Source organism: Heterocephalus glaber, unplaced genomic scaffold (genome assembly GCF_053883595.1).
Source record: "Heterocephalus glaber isolate CG9 unplaced genomic scaffold, H.glaber_assembly_v1.0 deba00001479, whole genome shotgun sequence".
Taxonomy (NCBI): Eukaryota; Metazoa; Chordata; class Mammalia; order Rodentia; family Bathyergidae; genus Heterocephalus; species Heterocephalus glaber.
In genome coordinates, this window is record NW_028258316.1 from 11,448,547 (window position 1) to 11,465,155 (window position 16,609).

General features: G+C 54.0%; 1 protein-coding gene across 15 annotated transcripts in view; it reads left to right on the forward strand.

Annotated features, from left to right (window-relative positions):
- Positions 1-16,588, forward strand: part of Dennd1a (DENN domain containing 1A) — a 518,837-nt gene extending 502,249 nt beyond the window's left edge. For 12 of the 15 annotated variants that reach the window (XM_087182787.1, XM_087182786.1, XM_013073588.3 and 9 more), the window contains 3 exons: positions 9,869-9,997; positions 13,124-13,379; positions 14,329-16,588. In XM_087182787.1, coding sequence (XP_087038913.1) covers positions 9,869-9,997; positions 13,124-13,379; positions 14,329-15,516 — 1,573 coding nt within the window. In that variant the 3' untranslated portion in view covers positions 15,517-16,588. The remainder of the gene's footprint in view (positions 1-9,868; positions 9,998-13,123; positions 13,380-14,328) is intronic. The other 3 variants (XM_087182784.1, XM_087182785.1, XM_087182792.1) reach the window with 2 other exon arrangements.
- The last annotated feature ends 21 nt before the right edge of the window (positions 16,589-16,609 follow it).

The following is a 16,609-nucleotide window of genomic DNA, read 5'->3' on the forward strand; positions in this document are numbered from 1 at the left end:
CTTCCCTTATTTTTCAGAGCAGAACTGGTGGAAGGTCCTCACCATCGGGAGAGGTCTGAACTAAACACCAGTCAGCAGGATGCACAATGCCCTGTGCCCTGTGGGGCTACCTCCCAGCCTGGGAGCTCAGACTCAGAAAAGCCATTTGTGTCCCCAGGGGTTCCCCCGTTAGAAAGTGGCCAGGCCAAGACTGAGAATTCTGCTTTACTTCTTTCTGTCTCTGGCACTCTGCTGCCCTCCTTGGGGCAGGGTCCGTGGGGATCCAGTTGGAGTCTGGCTTTTCCCAGAAACAGCTCCATGTCCTAAGTTGACTTTCCCAGCCCATCACCCCTCCCCTCAGGTTCCCTGGAGCCCAGAGTCGGGAACCAGAGAGCCCTTCAATCCTCCCACTGCCACAGAACAGTGGGCACCATAGTGTCTCTGCTTGGGGGAGGAGAGAGAAGTAACATTTGCTGAACATCCCTTGAGATTGTGAAAGGTAGGTGGTAGCTCTCCCATTTCGCACATGGAGAAGCTGAGGCTTAGGAAGTGACTTTCGGTAACCTGCCCAGGGTCTCAGGGCCAGGCTGTGGTGGGATTGGCTGTATGATAACAGAGACCTGGCTGTTTCTTCACTGCCATCTTCCTAGTTAACACCTAATATGCTTCTGTGCTATTCTGAGTAGTAAGAACCTGGCTACTGTGGAGGGCACAGTGTGGACTAAAGACCTACAGACCCATTAGAGTGGGCCTTGGTTTCCAGCCAGAATGTGTCTGGCTCCATTATTTCCCTCCTGGCTTGCAAGGTGTTGAGGAGCTAGCTTAGAAAGCCAGCAGTGTGATCAGGTTGGCCTCCCCCTCAGAACACACACTGTGCAGATTGAGGCTAGGCTGGGTGGCCACACTGACCCCAGGTACTTCTCTCTACCAGGCGGCCCACCATCTGTTCCCTGCTAGGAGGAGGCAGTAGAGCCAGGGGCAGTGGCCCTCAAAGAGTAGCTGAAAGTGTGGAGGGAGATGGTTACCTACATCCACTGTTTCTGCATCCCAAGGGTACGGGGCTTGTGGGCAGAGCTGGGCCTGGGGCCTAACCCGATCACCTGCGCATCTGAGCCCTTTCCACCATACCCCTTGTCTCCCCACGGGTGAGACACAGAACACCTTTTTGTCACGTAAGGGCTTCACTGACCATCCTGGTTATTCAAATTTCACTGTAGTAAGTAACAATAGTGCAGATCCAGCCACCAGGGCCCGATGAGCCACTGCCCTGCTTGCCTCCATGGCTAGATCCATTCAAAGTCTGCTCTTTTCAAGTGATTTTCATTTTTATTTATTTGTGAAAATAATTCAGTAACCTAATAGACAACTCAAAACTTAGGGGAAAGAGATAAATCATTCTGAATCCAACTACTTGTATTCAACAATAGCTACATATTTCTACAGATTCCTTTCTGGTCCTTTTCCTGTGTTTTTCTTTTTCAGAGCTGCACCTTCCTCACAAGATTCATTTCTGGACTTGTTGCATGTGTCCTTGTAACCCCTGTCCTTTGTGTCCACAAAATATCCCATTATGTGTGTGTGTGTTCAGGGTCTGCCTAAGCTGCCCCTCATACTAGGTCTTCAGATTATATGAAAAAGGCCAGCATAAATATCCTTACTCTCCAAGATTTGGTTCATTTTATGTCAATGTTAAGTTTTAGAATTAACAAGTACTGTTAGCTGAGAACCATGTGCTACGCACCTCACATACATCATTTTATTTAATCCTCATGAGAAATTTGGGGAAGGGGGTAGGCATTATGAACTCCTTTCATAGAAGTAGCTGAGCATCCAGTGTGTTGTCACTACTCTTAGTTGCACAACTAGTTAGTAGCAGAGCAAGCCTCAGACGTGTCTCTTGAATTCCAGAGCCTATACACTTGACCAGCCACATGGGAAGACATCTGCCCTGTAGTGCTAAATAGCATTTCTGAAGGGATAGTACCACCCCATCCAGTTATCAGGACTGGACTCCAGAAACCCAGCGAGCTGGCCTCGGAAACCCTCAGGACAAGGACAAGCCCTACAACTACGCCAGCTGGGGAGAGGTCCATGCACCACTCGGCCAGCCCCTGCTGCTGAGGGGCTGAGTGATCATCTGAACTGTGCCTTGTGACCCCAATCCCGAGATCCCAGAAGATTAAATTAAGCTGAGAAGAAGCTGCCAGGGCGGTTTAGTGAAAGTCCTGCCCAAAGCCCAGGTCTCAGAACACTTTGCCTCTCTTGACTGCACTCATTTGGCGGCAAAGATGACGTGCTGCTTTGGCACAACAGCTGTGCCCCCCTCACCTCGACACTTCTGGCCTCCTGCACAGCCCAGAGCCAGTTTGGGCTGAAGAGGTGAGGAAGGGTCGGAGATTTGGATGGTGGCCTGGTACACAGGGAGGCCTTCAGCATCTAACACACCTGGGTCAACATCCCAGCCCACAGTCCACCGGCCCTGGGCTCAGGGTGGGTCTCCTGCCCTTGGCTTTTTTTATTTTCCTGCCCTTGGCTTTTTAACATGAAGCCTATTAGCGTCCCAAGGCTTGTGGTTTGCAAAACTGCCCTCTGGAGACCCAAGCACATCCTGTGTCGGCAAAGTGCACAGCCTCCCCCACCTCGTCTCCTGCAGTGCCTGCCGTGGACTCAGTACTCCCTCGTGCTGCAAGGCCCCAGGCTGCCCCAGATACAGCATGGAACTACGCTGTTCTAGTTTTCTCTTATGTCTCATACATACATACCACTCAATAGTCTGTGAGCTCTTCCAGCAGGTGCTGTATCTTTCCACTTTGACTCTGCAACTGCCAAACCAGAGCCTAGCTCAGATCACTACTGTACAGATGTTTCTGGAGGGAATGAACACAGAAATCAGTGAAAATACCTGCTCACAGCCCAGCACCCTGGAGATGGGGCAGGTGTCCACAAACACAAGTATGTAGAGCACCTAGTAGGTGCCAGTTGTGATCAGGATGTGGCTGTGAAGCTTCCAGCACTTGGCCTGCCCTGAACCTGTAAAAGCCAGGAACTGCCATCAGCCCCAGGAGCAGTCTCCAGGATGCCAGCTGGGCCCTGGGCCCCAGGGAGTCTGGGGCAGCTGTCTTGGCACTACCCCCTGGCAGGCTGCCAGGACCCACTGCCTGAGCAGCCAGGAATCCAAACACCCGAGCAGAAGGTCACAGACCCAATTAGCAGGGCCAGAGGCTCCTGACCTAACTCACGCCCCACCCCCCGCTGGTGGATTCTGAGCCGTGGACACAAAGCCAAGCCTGAGGCCAGACTCGAAAAGCAGCGACTGCCGGGGAGCCCCAGTGATCCACAGCAGCCCAGGAAACAGGACCCCTTTGCGCCCCACCACTTCACCCTGGCCACTTGGAAAGGAGGAGTTTTCCCAAGAGTTGTCACTGCAGGGGCAGTGCGTTCCCACTGTAAAACCAAGCCCTTGGGGTGCTTTAGGAAAAGGAGCCCCATCCTTGAGAAATTTCTGACTTCAGTCACCTCTGAAAGGCCTTGTCATCCCTCGGGGACTCCAGCCTCTCCCAGATTCTAGACCACCACTTCCAAAGGGCCTGTTGTGTGCCCAGTACCCTCACACACATTATCTTGGTTAACCTCCCTGCACCTCCAAAATATTCACAGCCAGGCATCGTCAGCCGCACCAGCCTTGAGGAGCCAAGACTCTAATGCACGGGGCAACTGGCCCCGGGCTCAGATGTGTACCCAGGGCTGCTGGGTCCCACAGGTGCTGCCTTCTCACCTCCGCCACCATTGCCATGGTCCCCAAAGTTCAGTCCTGAACTTTGGCCCTGGCCCTCGGCAGGCAGAGACCATTCTCAGAGTGAAGGAACAATTTTTCTGCAGTCTCAGTGTCTCTTTCCAGTCAAGGAGAGTGCCCCCAACGTGTCCCCATCCCCAGCTTCCCCCAGCACAGACCCAGCTTGTGGGTAGTAGAGTGAAGCCTACATCCCGTGCCTGGGCCTCTTCCTGTGTGAGTGCCCATCTGGTGGCACTCATGGAAGGACTTCTTCAGGGCACTCTGGGACAGGATCTGGACACGTGAGATTGGCACTGGTGAATTTTGTTGAAAGAAGGAATGACTGAATGAAGATACTGGTTGGATAATAATTCAATAGATGCATGAGTGAAGGTAAGAAAGGCAAAGGGCACAGCCAGTCCAGGAGAAAAACCAGGGAGTGTCCAGCTTTGTGCCCTGACCCCCTGCCACCTTGAGGCCCCTTCACCCCAGCCTTGCCCATGGCCTTCGGGCCTTGTGCTGGTTGTGGGCCCCCCTCTGCCAGCCCCTCCATCCTCTTCTGAACTCTCCAGCCCAGTATCACATGCCATCACTCATCCTCTCAGTGCTGCCTCCAGGCCATAGAACAGTCTGCTGTGCTTGGGGTGAAAAGCCCAGTGCCCACATTACCCCCCAGAGAGCCTTGTCCAAGAGCCCCTGAGCCAGGGACCCCCCCCCCACAGTCCCCCGGGACAGCAGGACTCCCAGAGCTGGAGCGACCTGGTCTCCCACACTCACCCATGGCCACTACATCTGTGCTGACAGCAGAAGGCCCTCTCGTTCTGATGGCGCCTTGTGACAGCTTGGTGGTTCTGCTCACCGTTCAGTGGGTGCTCGCAGCAGAGTGCACAGGTCTGTGTGCTGTTCTGCACCTGCCTCCAGCTCTTCTCCCTCACTGCAGTGGCCCTGGCTTCTTCCCTGGGCCGCTCAGCAACGGGCTCCAGTCTAGGTCTAGCTTCCTCTGAGGGTCCTGAGCCAGGCAGGTTCCCTGAGACCCTCAGTCTTGCTCCAGAGTCTTTTGCTAGATTCTAATGCATTGCTAAGGTGTGGTCTGGAGCACTGAGCCTGGGCCCTGGCCATAGAGAAAAGCCGAGTGAGGGTCTCAGGTGATTTCCATATGCTGACATATCCCCAGCTGGGGGCCCCTCACCCTGACGAGCAGGGACCACCTTCCTCATCCTCAGCATCCAGGGACGACCCTGCACAGGACACAGATGCCTCGTCTCTTGGTTGTCAGGTGACTGTGGCACGTGATTAATGAGTGCATATTCACAATGCACTAAGCGCTATGCAAAGTCCTTTGCAAATATTTTCATTTTAACTTTCATGCGAAGCCTTTCAGGAGGGCTGCGGAAGCTCTGTTTTACAGAGAAGTTGAGGTCTGGGGAGGTAAAGTAACTTCCAAGTGCCCTGGATAGGAAGAGGGGGACGGTAAAGATGAACAGACAGGCATCAGCTGGGCAGGCAGGACCTGGCCTCGTCCTGGGGCCTCTCCCTGCTTGTCACCCCCAGGAGCCACATCTCAGGAATGCACCGTGACCAAGCCATTTACCAAGTGAAGACCCTTTGTGCTGGAGCGAAATGATCCTTTAAAAAATGATCACTGGCTTTCCTTCATTACATCGGGAGACCGAGTCCTGGCTGATTTCTTCCCATCTTTATCTCAAGTACATTTAAATGTCAATTAAATTTGAAATATCTACATTTGTCAGCATTTCATTTTGGGCCAACGTGATGTGCTGCTGATTTGTCCACGCGATGTGACACATGAAAAAAACTCTCGAGATGCAGATCTTCCTCATTAAAAAATAAGCCGGTGCGGTCCTGGCACGGTGGAGAGCACAGAGCATGTCCCCGCTTCCTGACGCCGTGTCTCTGACATGGTATTTAAAAAGGAACAGCCTCGCCTGTCACCACTGTCACATGCGCGCGCTAACCAGCGACACGTTAAACCAAACATTAGAAAGGGCTCAGGAGTCATCTGCATGGGAACTCCGCACCGAGCTCGGCAGGCAGAGGCGGGGGCCGCCGCGGGGATGACGAGGTCCAAGCCGTGATGGACAGCGAGCCTTTCTTTTGCACCGAGACGGCAGCAGCCCTCACTGGGTAGCCAGGTTCGACACGACCTGCCTTTTCACAGACAGCCCTTTGTGTGTAATAAAATCCGGGCAAGTGGGTGGCAGACTGCAGGGTAGTAGCTGAATTGGGTTAATGAGGGAAGAGGTACATTTTTTTTCCCGTATTCTGCCTTAAGCTAATAAAAAATTTAAACCTGGACGTTTTCGATGGTTCATCCTTTATCTCTGACAAATATCTGACTATATGTTTCATGGGAGAACATGAGCAGCTGAATTTAAATAAGTTTATTTTGAAATCTCACCTTTCATTAAAAGTGGAAGGGGAAACACTCTACCTCTCATTTCATTGTTTCAGATCCAGAAAACTGAAAAAGCAGGATCCCACGGTTGTTTAGAGTCAGGCAAATCTAGATTCAATTCCTCTTTCTACTTTCAGCTGTTGTGTGACCCCAGGCAAGGGACTCCCCCAGTCTGAGCCCTGGCTTCTTTGTCTGACAGGAGGAATTAGTGAAAAATTGTATGGATACTGTTTCGCCCGATGCTTGGAAGTTCTTCTAGGTCACCATATATGTGGCATGGACATGAAAAAGTTCTGATCTGACCAGATCATGTGGCAGGTTTCACGCCGGTGCCCCATTTCTCTGGAGATTCCTTTGGGCTCTTGAAGCCAGTGCCCAACCAGCCTAGCCTGGCTAGGAAAGCCAGCTAGGGGCGGAACCTGGTTTGTGGGCTGCGAAGTGAGGCTTCCTTTCCTCCCTTATCCCTGACCCCACCCCCACCCCCACCCCCACTTGGTACACGGTGTGGGACACCCTGGGTTTTGACGTGACCTGCACCTCAGCAGCCTGACTTAATGAAGCCGGGGGCTCTGCGGTCCTGCACAAAGTCTCTTTGCTCTTCTGGGAATCCAGAAATTCCTGGCAGGTTTAGTGGCATTCAGCTAACACGCAAGCTGTGATCTGTGCTTCCTCGTCAAAGCTAGGAGAGGGGGCTGTGCTTAGGAGGGAGTCAGAAAGGCATCCATGGGGCCAGGGATTTAGCTCAGTGGCACCTGCCTTGCAAGTGCAAGGTCCTGAGTTTGATCCCTAGTACTGCAAAAAAGAAAGGTAGGGGTGGGGAGGGGCAGAGAAAAGAAAAGAAAGGCATCCATGATGGATCTGAGCACCACTGGGGGCCTCCTTCCACTGGCTTGTGCAGGGCTGGCGTCTCCCTCATCTCCACCCACTGCCATTCCCTCTGTCAGGAAAGTAAGGGCTCCAGGGGTGGACATCCTGGGCTGGAATCCCTGATTGTCACTTCCGGCCAAGTCACTGGGTCACATCTCTGTCCCTCACTGTGACCCCAATGCTCACCCAGTGCTGGGTCTGCTCACAGTGAGGTGAGTAGTGCATCTTGGTTGGGAGCACAAGTGGATGGGTGGATGGGTGGAGGGGTGGGTGCATGGATGGATGGACTCATGAAGGCCTCCACGTCTAGTTGGTGAGTCTTTCCTGTGAGGCTGTTGGAGGAGTGGGATACCATATGCAAAGTGCTGGCACAGCATCTGCTTGTGGATGTTGTTTGGAACCCCTTCCCAAAGCTTCCGCCTACCCTGTGTACCTGACTGCTGAAGTGTAGGTAGAGGCCCAGGCAGTGCTGAAGCCTGGAGCAGCCTCTCCCCCACCCAACAGCCTGGCCAACCCATGCACCACCCCCTCTCCTCACCTCCACAGGTGTAATCCCTTGCTGGAGAGTGGCAGTGCCCCCCCTAACAGATAGCTCATCCTGCAAGTCTGAATGTGCCTCCTCCTCGCTGTTCACTCTGGATTCACTCACCACAGGGTGGATGCTGCAAAATCACAACTGAGAGTAGCAGATTTGCAGATTTTAAGCAGGAGTGACAGGACCAGGTTTGTGATTCAAAACAAGGTTCTGGTAGCTGTGTGGAGGTGACCTGCTTTGCTGTGGAAGCAGCAGGAGCCAGGCCTTGCCCTTAGGCTGGCCGGGTATGGTCCTGAGTCAGATCCGCCAGCCCTTGCACTGGGACAGAGGCAAGTACCTGTCCTGGGCCCAAGGCTCTCTAGTCCAGGAAGGGCTGAGCTGTGCCTGGTCCCCAGCAGCCATGGAGGTGAGGAGGGCCTCAGCTAGCTGTTTCCCTGTGAAGCCTACACCACCTCTTCGTTTTAGGACAAACTGCCTGGCCACCCTGCAGGGACAGTGAGAAGAAAGGAGGACAAAGGCGTGACAGCACCAAGGCTGAGGTGCTCTGGGAGCCAGTGTTAGATCAGCAGCAGTGACACCAGATCCCTGCCCAGCCCAGCCCAGTGCCCTCTCCCTCTCCTGGGGGCAGCTGCATCCCCCGCCTGCCGTGTCTTCCTGTGCTTCTTTGGACCATGTTGTTCTTGCATGAAGTAAAACCTTAAAGGAATCCCATGACATAAAGCGCCAGAAGGAGGCTACTGTGGCTGATGAGGGAGGAGAGGACCAGCCCCACATAGGCACCTGTGGCTCCTCCCCACACTTCCCATTGCCTCCTGCGATCCTCAGGACAAGTGCAGCCCACTCAGTGGGGCAAGGGTGTGGACTCCCCCTGCCTGGCACTGCCAGGATCTGATCCTCTGAAAGCAGGTCCAGCTTCTCTGTCCTGAGCCCATGGCCTGTTGTGGGCCCTGGTCAGTATATAATTCATAGGAGCCAGGCGTGGGGTTTTTCTGGACTGTGTATGTGTTTGTTTATAGAGACAGAGCTCACAGGTGGCTAACAAGGGAGATGTATTTTTTATAACAATGAATATTTAATTTCCACATCACAGATGAAAAAGACTCTCTGAAGAAGCATCCAGGGGAGACTCCAGAGAGTGGCTGCTAATCAGAAAAGGACCCTCTCGTGAGGGCTCTTCCACGTGGCTCACTTTTTTCTTTAACTTTTTTCTTTTATCCTGATTATTCAAGTAGGTATGCTCATTGTAGAAAACTAAAAAGAAGCAGGTGAGGACAGTCACCCATAATCCCACTAGCTATTACTGACATTTAGGCGCCTGCCCTTCTGGTCTGTTTTCTGTGTATTCTTCCATCCATGACCGGAGGAAACATCCCTCATGTCCTCAGAGATTTGGCACCAGACAGCACCATCCACAGATACACAAGCCCCTGCCTCGAACTGGGGTGGGGTTTGCACAGATCCAGTGTGATCCTCCGGAGGCCGTGCCATCATCTCTCTGTTGCCTGTTGTATCCAGTCCAATGTAAATGCTTTGTAAAGAGTTCTTACACTGCGTTGTTTAGGAAATAATATAACAGCTGGGGGCAAAGTCGGGAGATAGTACTGATGCAGTTTCTTTTTCCAAATATTTTCTTTTTTTTTTTTTTGGTACCAGGGATTGAACTCAGGTCCTTGCACTTGCACAGCAGGCGTCGGGACCACTAAGCTAAATCCCCGGCCCATTTTTCCAAATATTTTCAACCCACAGCTGATTGAATCCACAAATGTGGGACCTACAGATACAGAGAGCCTACTGTAAACGTTGCAGTTCTGCATCCTGACGTCTAAATTTTTCTTCACAAATGTTATTTTTAGTGGGAGGGTAACATTCAGCCGATTGTTCCAGATCCCTATTACCTGAAAGCTAAGTGACTCTGTGGTTTGATTTGTTTTGCTCTTTAAATTTATAATCTTACTTTGTTATTTAGCAGTACTGGGGGTGTCACCCAGGGCCTTGCACACGGTAGGCAGGCACTCTACTGCTGAGCTACATCCCCAGCCTTGGTTTCATGCTTTAATGTTATAAACAGCAGTGACAAGCATCTTTGGCCAAGATTCTTTGCTGTGTGTAGGGTTTTCTAGTGGAAGTGGAGTTACTAGGTCATAGGTGACTGCATCTCGAGCTTGGGGCTCTTGACAAAGATGGCAGCCAGTTCCCTTTCTGCTCACTGTGGTGCCCTGTGGCCTTCCCACCCTGTGCACCGACTCCTGACGGTGCCCTAACTGCCTATTCTCTTCTCTCTTATCTTCCTCCACCCCAGCCTGGTAAAGCCCTTGCGACACTATGCGGTCTTCCTCTCCGAAGACTCCTCTGACGATGAATGCCAGCAGGAAGAGGCCCCGAGCGCTGGCTTCACCGAAAGCTTTTTCTTCTCCGCTCCCTTTGAATGGTCTCTCCTTCCTTCTTCCAGTTCCCCGGGCTCAGTGTGGTGACTCTCGGGCCGCATGGGGGCGTGGGGCTGGTGCTGCTTGCTCTCGTGTGCAGGGAGGGTGTTTGGGGTGCGAGTGCCCCCGAGGCTCCTCTCGGGTGGAGGGAGGTGACAGGCTCAGGTGGGAGTGCCAGTCCCCCATCCTTATAAGGGGAGTGAACTCAATTATGAATGGAACTGGTGGCTATGAGGAACCTGGTTGGTGATGCCTGCGTCCTCCTTTATCTGTCACAGCACGGAAAGCCATGGAGATGGAAGTCAGATTTTAAGTTAAAAAAAATGTGGGGGGTTTTAACATTTTTTTTTCTGATGTACTAGGAATTGAACCCAGGCCCTCAAGCATGCTAGGCAAGTACTTTACCACTGAGCTATATCCCCAACCCTTTTTTTGAGACGGGGTCTCACTAAATTGTCCAGGTGAGATCAAACTAATGATCCTCCTGCCTCAGCCTCTGAGTAGCTGGGATTACAGGTGTATATCACCATGCCCAAGTGGAATATGTATATTAATTAGTACAGCATATCTAAATATTCTAATTATCTGACTTTTTAACATATAATTTGTATTATTTATAACCATAAGCCCCATACTAATTACAAATAGCGCTTTTTTTTGGCAGTAATAGGATTGAATGAAAAATCAGTCTTTGTGCTGAGCTACATCTCCAGCCCTTTTTTATTTTTTGTTTTTTATTTATTTTATTCTGAGACAGAGTTTTGCTAAGTTGCTGATTTGCCCAGGCTGGGCTCAAACTTGACATCCTCCTGCCTCAGCCTCCCAGAGTGCTGGGATTACAGGTGTGTGGTACCATGCCTGGCTACAAACAGCAATTCTTTTTTTTTTTTTTTCATTACTAGGGATTGAACTCAGGGCCTTCACACTGACCTACATCCCCAGCCCTTTCTTGAAAGAGGGTCTCATATTGCCCAGGCCAAACTTGAACTCAAAGCCCTCCTGCCTCAGCCTCCCAGAATGCTGGGATTATAGGTATGTGTCACCACACCCGGCTCAAAAGGTTCAGCTAGCCACCCACCCCCAATTAATCTTCTGTAGTGCCTCTCTCTTTGCCAGTTCTTACCCCTCCACCTACAAGTTTCTCAGAGCTAGGACTGAACAAAGAGACAGCTTTGGTTTCTTGTCTCTTAGAAAGTCACACAGATGTTTGTAGCCGGAGCCCTTAAGGACCGGGAACCGCCCTTTGCCGTGTGCCCAACGCACAGCACCCTTCCAGGGAGTGAACTGTTGGCATTTCGCAGAAAGGGATGTCTTCTCCCCACCTTTACCATCAACCTGTTCCCAGACCCACAGACCTCCCCAAGGGCTGCGGATTCTTCAGGGCACTGCCCTGCCTCATGGACTGGGCCTGCCCTGAGGGAGGAGCATCCCAGCCCTTCCCTCCCCCAGCGCACCTGTGACCCCTCCCACTGCGCACAGCTTGAGTCCAGGTTACACCAGCTTCACAGGCCACCTTTTCTGTGCATTAATCTTCAAGTTTTTCTTTTCAGTGTTTTCAAAATTAGCCTTGTCCTAGGCAATAGTCTTCATGATATCATAGGTTTATGTGTTAGCTATTATTTCTGTCACTAATTAGAACAAAGATGCACGGGCATAAGAAACATACATCCATATGTCCAATTAAAATCACCTTGCAGGGAAAGGCAGCCTGTTTGGGTGATGCCCACAGCCTCTCCCCAGTGAACCCAGAAGGGCGGATCCAGGGCCCTGCCCCATGGTGCTTTGGTTATTTAAATAGTGCACATGCTCCCCTCCTCAGCCCGTGACCTCTCCTCAGTTATGGGCCTGTGTGTGTGTGTTTAAAAAGAAACTGGCCCATCCAAAATCAACAGAAAAAGGGTTAAAAGAACACTGTTTCCTGGCTTTTCTATATTCCTTTCATTGTGTTCAAACTTGAGTTAAAGGATCTTCAATTCCTGGGTCAGAGTGAGCGAAGGACTTTCGGAGTCTCCCAAACTTGGCTTCCATTTCTACCTTTTGTCGAATGCTGTGAGTCACTTCAGGTCTCTGAGCTTCCGTTCCCTCAAATGTAAGGTAGGGTGCAGGCCCTGCTTCCTGAGCTGCTGACATTGCTTGGGGAGGATGGTGCAGTCTGGAGTCCCTGCTCTCCTGCTGCTGGCCTGGTTCCTTCAGTGTGAGCCTACTCGCGGCCAGCAGGTGGTGCCTCCCCTCCACTTTACCAGCAACAAGAGCACTGGTACTGTTACTCCCACTTGAGCCTGCCCCTGCCTGGCAGTTAGAGGAGGAAGCTGCACTGGCCTGGGCACCACTAAAGGTCAGGTTCACCTGGGCATGGCTTCTCCGTGTAACCAGTGGGGCCTGGGTACCCTGTTAACTAACCCCAACTCCCATGCAAGGTCTTGATGTGGAAACGTACAGAAAACTGGCAGCACAGTGGTAGCCATGCTTGCTGGTGGGTTCCGCTGCTGTCACCAGCTTCTGCCTGCCTGTGACACTCCAGGCCCTGCACTGGCTCACATGGTCACCACCACCTCCTAAGCAGCTGAGGCTCAGAGACATTAAGTGACTTGTCCAAGTTCCGACAGCAAGAGACACCCCAGCCAGGGATAGAACCGAGGTCAGCACAAGCTGAGGCCAGAGGGGGGCCCAGAGGATCCTGGGCAGGCCAGACAGCTGCTCCTGGGGAGTTTTCCAGCTCAGCTCCCCACCAGCTGTTTACACCTGACTCTGGCTACTTGGCAGTCACCAAATGGCAGAGCAGGGTGGAAACAGGAGCATATCTGCCCCCTCTCCATCCTCCTCCTTCTGGTCCTGTCCTATTCCCAGCAGTTGTATGAAAAGACAGGGTTCTGAGGGAACTAAGTAGGCCCCTCAGGGCTAGTGGAAGCCAGTGTGACTCGTCCAGGCCCCACAGCAAGCACTGAGCCAGCTTCTTCCCTGCTCTGTCAGAGTGCTTGGCTCCTGCCTTGCTGCTGCCCAGGCTCCAGCCCACACAGGAGCCCCAGGACACTGTCCTGTCCCCAGGGCTCCTGGGCATGGTCCCTGGGGGCTGCCTGCTCCCTCATGGACTCCCTGGGTGGGAGAATCCAGCCTGCTCTGTCTCTTCCCAGGCCACAACCATATCGGACCCTCAAGGAGTCAGACAGCGCAGGTGATGAGGCAGAGAGTCCCAAGCAGCCGTCACAGGAGCCCAGGGCTCCTGTCCCTGGCCCCCCTGACCGGGCTGCCAGCATTGACCTCCTGGAAGACGTCTTCAGCAGCCTGGACATGGAGGCCCCGCTGCAGCCGCTGGGCCAGGCCAAGAGCCTCGAGGACCTTCGAGTCCCCAAAGACCTGCGAGAGCAGCCAGGAACCTTTGAGTATCAGGTATAGCAGGGACCAGGGAGGTATCTGCTGCCACACCTTCCACAGGAGTCAGAGCCCCATGCCACAGTGGAAGAGACCAAGGAAGGAAGTCCTCAGCCAATGCTTAGAGGACAGGGTGACTACAGACCCCAAGAGGGGTCCTAGAGAAGATGCTAGTGCCCAGGTGGAAATCTACTTTGTCTCTAGGTCAGACAGAGGTGGGCGTTGGCCGCTGCTGGACCTGAACTGCTCCCATCCCCGCCAGGGCTCCCTGGAAGAGCCTTTCGGTCAAAATTCCTGATGGATTCTAGATTATTCCTATGTGGCCACTGATCTCCCATTGTGACTTCCCATCCACCACATCCCCTGTCAGTGCTGACCTTGAAGTCACTGGGTCACACTGGAATCCACACTGTTCCCATATGTCCCATAATGCATGTGAACTGCCCTGCTGGAGGCTCAGGCAAGAGAAGGGAGCGATTTTCCCCACGTCAAGCAGCTCGGAAATAGCAGAGCCAAGACTCAAATCTGGTCCTCTTTCTACCACCAGGGTGCCCTCAACCAGGCACAAAGCCTGCCATGCCCTCCTGGATGTGATCAAAGGTGCCACCTGCTCTGAAAAGTAAAAGGGGTCAGAGCAGTGGAAGGGCAGAAGATAAGTGTCTTCTTTCTAAAATAATGTGGCATGATGACCACTAGTGCAAAAGGTCAAGTGTCCTCTCAAATCTCCCTGTGGCACACAGTAGGCCTGAGCTCGGAGCCCAGACAGACTGGGGTTCTTGGCTGGTGACCTGGAGTCAGTGCCAGTCCGTTCCCAGTGCCAGGAGCTAACTGGCCTCATGCCTGGCGAGCTCAGTCCCTGCCCCACCCAGTACCCAGGCCCAGGAGGGAGGAGGAGTGGCCCATACTTCCACCCATCTGTCCTGGTCATCAGCCCGTGGTCACCACCTCCCTCCTTCCCTTCCAACAGAGGCTGGACCTGGGCAGGAGCGAGAGGAGCCTTGGGATGACAATGGCCTTGAAGCTGGCCCACCCATACAACAAGCTCTGGAGCCTGGGCCAGGATGACATGGCCATCCCCAGCAAGCCCCCCACCACCTCCCCAGAGAAGCCCTCGACTCTGCTGGGGAACTCCCCAAGCCTGCCTCACAGGCCTCAGGCCCGGGACAGCATCCTGAACCCCTACGACAAGGAGGAGGCTCCCACCCCCACTCCGGGCAGCATCACCATCCCTCGGCCACAGGGCAGGAAGACGCCAGAGCTGGGCATTGTACCTCCACCGCCCACCGCCCGCCAGGCCAAGCTCCCAGCTGCCAGTAGCGCACTTGGGGACTGCTCAGCAGACCTGGAAAGGCAAGCTGCTCTGAGCCCTGCCCTGTTCCCGGGGCTCCTCCCCAGGGTGGCCCCCCAAGGTCCCACGGAACTACTACAGCCGCTCAGCCCAGCCCCAGCAGCTACAGGCACAGGCAGCGATGCCCTGCTTGCCCTGCTGGACCCACTCAACGCTGCCTGGTCAGGCAACACCATCCCACCATACCCTGCCGCCCCAAATTCGGCCACGCCATTTACGCCCCAGTTCAGCTTCCCCACTGCAGGGACCCCTGTCCCCTTCCCACAGCCACCACTCAACCCTTTTGTCCCATCTGTGCCCGTAGCACCCCCTACCCTGCCCCTGGGCTCCACACTAGCTGGCCCTTTTGGGGCCCCTCCAGCTCCCCTGGGGCCAGCTTTTGCACCCAGCCTCCTCCTGTCCAGTGCTGGCTTCTGCGCTCCTCACAGATCTCAGCCCAACCTGTCTGCCCTCTCTATGCCCAACCTCTTTGGCCAGGTACCCATGGGCACCCACACCAGCCCCCTGCAGCCTCTGGGACCCCCCTTAGTCACCCCGTCGAGGATCCGAACATTGCCTCTGCCCCGCTCAAGTGCCAGGGCTGCGGAGGCCAAGCAGGGGCTGGTCCTGAGGCCTGGGGACCCCCCACTCCTGCCCCCCAGACCCCCACAGGGCCTGGAGCCAGCACTGCAGCCCTCTGCTCCTCCACAGGCCAGAGACCCCTTTGAGGATTTGTTACAGAAAACCAAGCAAGACGTGAGCCCAGCCTCGGCCCCAGCCCCCGGCTCAGTGGAGCAGCTCCGGAGGCAGTGGGAGACCTTCGAGTGAGCAGGCCAAGGGGGGGGCGCCATGGCACCCTCGGCCCTGTGTCCGCCCAGGTCTGCTCGTGGGAAGGGATGGGGCTTTCTCTGCCAACACTTCCCCTCCACGCTGCCCTTCTCTGGGTCTGGCCCTGGGGAATGGTGCCAGTCACCGCCTGGGATGTGCCCGAGCTCCTGGGCACCGCCCGCCTCCCACACCCTCCTCAGCACCCTGCTTGGGTTTTGCACTAGTCAGCTGGGCCAGTGACTGCCTCAGACTTCGTCCTGCCACCCCCTTCCAGACGCCCCACCCCAGGAGGAGTCCAGCTCTCTTGTCCGTCCTGCAGCCAGCCTGGGACTGCCCCCCAACAGACACAGCCGTGAGCATGACCCCCAGGGTGAGCTGTCTGCAGGAGACATGGGGGTGTGGGGTGGAGTGAGGGCCTGTCCAGAGCTGCAGGACTCCCTGGCAGGGCATCTCCACCCTCTCTAGCAATACACTCTTCACGAGTCTCCATCCCAGCCCCCAGGTCCCAGCTGTCTCTGGGGCCCAGGCTCAGGGCCAGGCTCCTCCTGGCCAAACCCAGCCCGAGACATTCCTATGTGGGGCCTGGGCGCACCAGCAACCCTGAAGAAGTTCGCAGAACTCTCAAGTGTGCAGAAGAAAACAAAAACCCACAGCCTGAGTGTCACCCTGGAACCTCCAGGCTGTCCCAGTCTTTCCTGTCACTGTCAAAGGTGGGGCTCAGCCTCCTGCCCTCTGGGACTTCAGGGACAGAGCTGAGCAGCAACCACCCAGATCCCAACTCAGAGGCCATAGACCGACAGAGGTGGCACAGCTGCCTGGGCACCTGGGGCAGGACAAGTCAGGCCTGAGACCCCCCAGAGCCCCTGTGGAGGGGACACATGTGGAAGCCTAGGAGGCAGCCTCTCCTCTCCCACCTCGAGCTTCTTGCCAGCACAGAAACCCCTGAGGCCAACATCACCAAAGTAAATTGGAATGTACTGTTATTGTTTCTTTTATCTTTCTTTTCCTTTTTACCTTATTGATTTGATGAATCTTGAAAATTGACTCTTCAATAAACCAAGTTAAAAAACAACCCAACCATTTAAGAAAACAA